This window comes from Physcomitrium patens, chromosome 1 (assembly GCF_059467195.1).
Source record: "Physcomitrium patens ecotype Gransden chromosome 1, ASM5946719v1, whole genome shotgun sequence".
In the NCBI taxonomy this organism is placed as follows: domain Eukaryota; kingdom Viridiplantae; phylum Streptophyta; class Bryopsida; order Funariales; family Funariaceae; genus Physcomitrium; species Physcomitrium patens.
The window spans coordinates 21,279,105-21,285,037 of NC_143410.1; the positions used below are offsets into that span (position 1 = coordinate 21,279,105).

Here is a 5,933-nt window from a genome sequence, read left to right on the forward strand (position 1 = left end):
GTGCTACATTAGGTGCTACAAGTAAAGGTTCACTATTGCCCACTACAGACCATAGCTTTTTAGTCTTGAGAACCAATAACAATCAATATTGCCAAATGTTAATGTAGGTGCCATCAAATTTAGAAACATGGCTGATATTAACCTTGTGAGTCATTCTCAATATTTTATAGAATAAAGTTCAAGTTCTTTAAAGAATTAAAAAAAACTTGTTTAAATTACTTTCATTTCCATTTTAATCACAAATTTTAATTTTATTGTATAGGATCATAATCCCTTTCTATGAAGTTGAATACTGAAAATGTTTCCACCAGCTTCAATCTTCATATTAGGTTGCTGACTTATGTACATTTCAATCTAACGTAGATTCATGAGCAATTTTGCTTTTAAGCATAAGAATTGAAATTCAAGAGAATTTGCTCTAATACCATGTGGAATTTATATGAGAACCAAAAATGTGGAGTAAGACTTTAACTGCATTGATAATGTTTACAGATCTCTATATATGTTGTTCAAGTAAGACTTTAACTGTATTGACAATAATGTTTACAGATCTCTATATATGTTGTTCAAGTAAGACTTTAGTAGCATTGATAATAATGTTTACAGCTTTGTACATATGTTGTTCAACTGCCTAAGACACAACTGTTCGACTAGTGTACAGTACTCATATTACATATGTATCCAACATATGCAATATATGTTTACCAAGTTCTTATGGAACATGTGTATAACAGAAACGTACAATGCCATCAGAGGGCTATGTAATTGGATGGTACTACGGATTAGAATCCCTGAAATGAACCACTTGCCATGCAAAGAGGAGAGGCAACTCCTACTTAAACTGCCTCACAATCCATCCTAGATGGAAATACTGTTGGGTACCCCTTTCCCGGTGAGCCCAGGGCCGGAAGTAGGGATCAGAAGCTCGTAAGGTAATTGCACTGGCCCTGCCCGGTTCCGAAGAGATTTATCTGCATTACGCTCATGAATGAGGTTCTCAACGTTAACCATCTTTTGTGTGAACTTTGCAAAAGCATTGAGGACTTTCTCGTCGTTGCTCCAGTTGGGCGTTGCTCGCTGTCCCAAGTACTCCTCGTCTATCGCATGCGTGGCCAGGATCTCAATGGTGGACATGATGCTAGCAGCTTGAGTTGAGTTGGAGATGGAGTCCAAATAAAACCTCTCCGAGTTCTTGTGGAGCTTTTCCCAGTCTGGAGTACCAGGCTCCGGGATGAACTTGCGGGTCATGCTTGGAAAATTCGGCATGAATCCGGCGTACGCGTACTGGCCGAAGTTGACAGCGGCGTGGTGGCAGGACGCAACCCACGCGATCGTTGTCAGCGTATAAATCAGCGACTCGATTGAGTTCAAGGTGGGCCATCCAGGTGCGTCCTTCTTGTCGCCATGGCCAACGGTGCGTATCTCAGTCCACCACGCTTGAAGCTCAGTGTCTTCCGCAACAGACTTGTCGTTCTTGTAGAAGATCTTCACGTGGTCTGTCATGTACTCCTTCAAGGCATCCCAGATCTCAAGTCCATCGGCTGCGTAGGGGTAGTCCTCGATTGCCAGCTTCAATCCGTGCTTCGCAGATGAATCCCGCACCGCCATCCCCCTGAGTCCACAGAGCAACGTCAGCGAAGGACAAGTTTGAAGGTTGGGTTTTAGAAGAATAAACTGAACCATGCTAGAGATGAAGGCAAATGATCGTTACCTTTTAATGAGATCTTCAGGCAAGGCCTGCTCGTCAAACCTCCAGTCCAGGTTATACACAACTGCGGACATCTCCATACTGTACTTCCCTGCCGTGAAGTTCTGTTCAATAATCCCACCTGCATTAATGAGAGCTTTTCTTGCAGCGCCGTTTATATCCATAGTGTTTTTGTAATGCGGCACTAGCACATTATGGATTGGATGGAGAACACTCAATTGCCGGTTGGTGGCGATGATGAAAGGCTCAATGCAAGCGTGTGTGCGCAAACTGCAACCGACACATAGCCGATGAATCAACCATCCACTCGAGGTTAGTGTGATAGCAGAAACAAACAATCAATAACTCGCAATCAGAGTGAGAAGAGTTTCAGGATAGAAAAAGAAAATGATCTCGAATTGAGACTACTTACAAGTGGCTGATGAGCTCGTGATATGCAAAATCGCAAGAAGAGACGTGAGCTTTGGCGAGCTCCCACACCCAGTCTTTGGCAGAGCCTGGTGGGGGAGGAGTGAACACGCGGCTCTTCTTGCCAACTTCTTTAGTGGGTGGCAATGTAAGTTCAATGGCAAGAGGCATCAAGATTTTCTCGTTTGTCAAGAATACCAAGGCTCGAGGTGCGTACGTCGATCCCTTTTTTTGTTCATTGATTCTATTGACGTAGGGAAGGAAGATATCATGGTAATCCATGATGAACAGCCTCTTCTGGGACAGAGCCTGCAGCAACAACACGACTTGGAGATTCAACAAAATCTCCGCGGATTCATAAAAGTTGGAAGCAATAGGAAAATGTAAATCCTCAGGCTCGAAGACGCGTAACCGATTGGTGGACTTACCTTCTCGACTGTAAGACCCTCAAGTCCGCTTTCAATGTGTTTGGTCGTTATTGCGGAAATGGGGTCGCCGAACTGAGCAGGGTCCAATTTGCTCTTGATTGGCCACTCCTGCGAATTCGAAGAGGTCGAGTTAGTCGGTTACAATTATAATGCTTACATGAATCCAAACAATGTCTACTTCAGCCTTCATGTTTTAAATGTAAACAAACCTTAAGTAAAGTGATGACGAGCGGGTTGAGGCCTGCGAGCATCCTCCGAGCAAATTCCACGTCTGTGGACCAGGCCTGAGTATCAGCTGCAAAACACACAAAAGTTTTCATATGAAGTTAAGTGTCTTGACTTTGTGACCCTCGATAATCTAGTTCTAGAGAAGCGTAATGAATGTGATGAAGGAAATCTTACATCAACGTCGTAAGTTGTGCCAGGGGTTGAATCAACAATGAGACGATCGCATTGGTGATACAAACATCGTCTACTTCAGATCAATCCGGAGACCCGACTGTGGCTAAGGCTGAGAATAGATGACGCACCTGCGATGACTCCAGGTAAAGGAAATGTGAGGAGCTTAGTGTCGGGTCCTGAGGGGAAAGCATATTCGTGAATGAATGTTAAGGGATTCTGGGTCGTCGTGCCTGCCGTAGACGCGTTAGGGGCAGCTTGAGGGGTGAGATTGGACGGAGTGACCACCTGAGCTTTCTTCGCTGCATACATGTCCATGATTTCGCCGAAGCTACCAAACTCTTGGTCTCCATCACGGACTGCACTTTTCAGAATAGGAACGATGGCGTGCTGCCCACTCCTGAGTGTCTCTGCGGCGAAATCTGAGAATTTAACTTGGTCGAATTTCTCGTCGCGCGGAATATAGAAGAGGGCTAACAGCTGCCCTCGACTTTCTGATTTTGGATCTGAAGGCCCGAGCAAACCGATCAATGATCAAACTGACCACAACAAACTTGAACAAGAAATTCTCAAATCCTTTCAAAACCGACAATAAAAGCCCGTATGCTTGAATAGTGGAAATAACGGGGGACTAAGCGCGACTGGATACCTTTCTGCGAGGGAGGTCGACCAGTTCGAATCCGCCGCGGATAAGGAAACTCCTTTGATCCTCCTAGCACGGGCCTCTTCAAGGATTCGTGAAGGTCTGGATCACCCAAGTCGTTGTAGGTGGCGTAGTCGTATATTCGATCCTGATACTTCCGCTCGCCCTTGCCGTTACCTCGCAGATTCTCCAGCTCTTGCTTCCTCAGCCCCACCAAACCCTCCGGTGTTTCTGTCGGTAGATAGAGCTGCACAATCCCGCGTAAAACTCATATGTAAATAAAATTTTACAGATGTATTCATGTCCATCGAAAAGTTTTCCTGAATATAAAAACATAGAAGACTTCTAATTTACTTGAGCTCTGGGCAGTACTGCGCATCAAGTAGCAATGAGAGCATTGCAGGTATGGACGGGGAAGAATCTTACTTCATTACTGAAGAAAACACGACCAGTCTTGAAGCTGGTGTTGTACACCCACGAGTCAATGGGGAAGTTAATGACCCTTTCGTCAGGTAGCTGGACTGAGAACGACACGAGAAGAAATTCATGGACATGACGGTTCATCACGATGATGGCGCCGGGTGTGCCGAAGTTCTTAGGAACCTTAAACTCCATCTGGAATCTGAAATTAGTTGGGTACAACATGTCGGCCGTCATCGCCCAGTCCTTAATTGGCACATCCTCGCTCACTAGCACCTTCTTGGTTTCTGCACTTGGCCGATTGCATTAATCAGATCACTCGGGTGAAAATTTCAAGGTGAGGGCATATCCAGAATGCGAGGTAGGCCACTAGATTTCCTAATCAAATAAGGCAATTTAGCAACATACTTGCATCAAGCTTGTTGCTGACGAGCATGATGGAAACGTGTTGTCCAAGGAGTTCAGCGACGTCGTCCCCGCTGTCGGCGATCAAGTCAGTCAGATCCAAAACCAGAAGTTTCTTTTGGACTGTGACAACGGCTTGCAGCGTGACAAAATCCCCATTCGACGACGCAGTCGGTAAGACGCTATGGAACAGATTCCCGACCGCAGTGGTCACCTGTTCCAATCCTTCCGCAGCAGCTTTCACCGCGGAATTCGCTTTCAGCGCCAAAACTGTGGACTTCGGCGTCCCCTCTGGAATAGGCTGCGCCATCGCAAGCGGCACTTCCCTTGAGAACAGCATTACCAAATCGTGCCTCGACATCAATCCACTTCTCTTCGGCACATCAACCGTGGCTTTCGGTGTCGGCCCAGCTGGTGCTTGTGGCATCGCCGTGCCGGGTCCGGGAGTCTTCGCCATCGCAAAATCTTCGAGCTCTTCGTACTCTCACTAACCGCAGTGACTCCGCTCCCGTTCTCCGAATTCCACTGTAATCATAAAAATAATAAATAAATAAATAAAACTTTTGCGTCTCTCTCTTAGTAATCCAATTCGTGAAACAACGTCGGCAATGGACTGGAATTGTAACAGCGTCTTACCGACTGCGTCGTCGAAAGTTGGCTCGTGCGTTGAGACGTCTCAGTCTCTGAGCTGCGTTAGACTGCAGGTGTGCTCCGAAACATGGGGAAACTGGGACCTCGAGCTTGCAATCCCTTTGTGACAATGGCAGCACTGACGGGTTTAGGCCAAACTCTAGTGACCAGGATTCCTATTATAGGTTCACCTGAGGGGCTCCTTCCCCTCAATGCTCTTCACGTGGGCGGACAATTTAAGGCCTGCCTGCTGAGAATTGCTGGGTATTTGTCTGCTCGCATTGGGATCCACTTACAGTTGTCCAGACGACCCACCTCTTTATGTTTTTCATGAAAAACATAAAAACAACTTTGACAAGAACACATGCAGATAAAAGCAAAAAAAGAAAAGTTAAGATGGATCTACAAAATACAAATTTAGTACGCGCATGAAAATGTATACAGGTCATAATTAACCTACTAGATAGGTTGTTGGCTGCGTGTGTCAGAGAAAAAGTGCTTCGGACAACTTCTCATTCATTGGAGTGATATACTAATCCACAATCATTTTTGCAACCAAAACCCTATTCTAGCCACAACTGTATCCATAAATATACAAATACTGTCTGGTATTTAATCAAGAAACCCCATGCTTAGTGAACAGTTACACCTCTATATACTCAATATAATTGTTGTTTCTCAAGATTTCAAATAGACACATTCTCAATGTTAAGCCTCTATAAATCAAAATGGTGTAGAAGCATCTAAAGCTTAATAAACAGCACCTGCAACACAAATAGCAGTGGGGCTATTTCATTGGAAGTTAATGGAAGTTCCATATTAAAAGTAATCATGCATCATGAGTTACTCTGCTGGTTCTTTTTCCCACTTCCAGTGCTAAAATAGCACCCTT

General features: G+C 44.9%; 1 protein-coding gene across 1 annotated transcript; it reads right to left on the reverse strand.

The window, feature by feature from the left end:
* Positions 1–560: 560 nt before the first annotated feature.
* On the reverse strand, positions 561–5,181 carry LOC112282145 (linoleate 9S-lipoxygenase 6). Its single transcript, XM_024519434.3, has 10 exons — positions 5,048–5,181; positions 4,415–4,936; positions 4,013–4,293; positions 3,593–3,833; positions 3,075–3,449; positions 2,754–2,839; positions 2,545–2,652; positions 2,121–2,425; positions 1,712–1,978; positions 561–1,612 (listed from the first exon to the last, which is right to left on the reverse strand). Exons 2-10 carry the CDS (start codon positions 4,866–4,868, stop codon positions 859–861), a joined length of 2,871 nt encoding a protein of 956 aa, XP_024375202.1. The 5' UTR covers positions 4,869–4,936; positions 5,048–5,181; the 3' UTR covers positions 561–858.
* Positions 5,182–5,933: the final 752 nt, after the last annotated feature.

What these genes read in the sequence shown, in the direction of transcription:
- LOC112282145 (XM_024519434.3), bottom strand. Translation starts at nt 4,868, where the DNA reads ATGGCGAAGACTCCCGGACCCGGCACGGCGATGCCACAAGCACCAGCT. An exon ending in CAGCAACAAGCTTGATGCAA is followed by an intron (nt 4,294 to 4,414) that starts GTATGTTGCTAA and finishes GGCCAAGTGCAG; the next exon opens with AAACCAAGAAGGTGCTAGTG. An exon ending in TTTACCTGGAGTCATCGCAG is followed by an intron (nt 2,840 to 3,074) that starts GTGCGTCATCTA and finishes TGTGTTTTGCAG; the next exon opens with CTGATACTCAGGCCTGGTCC.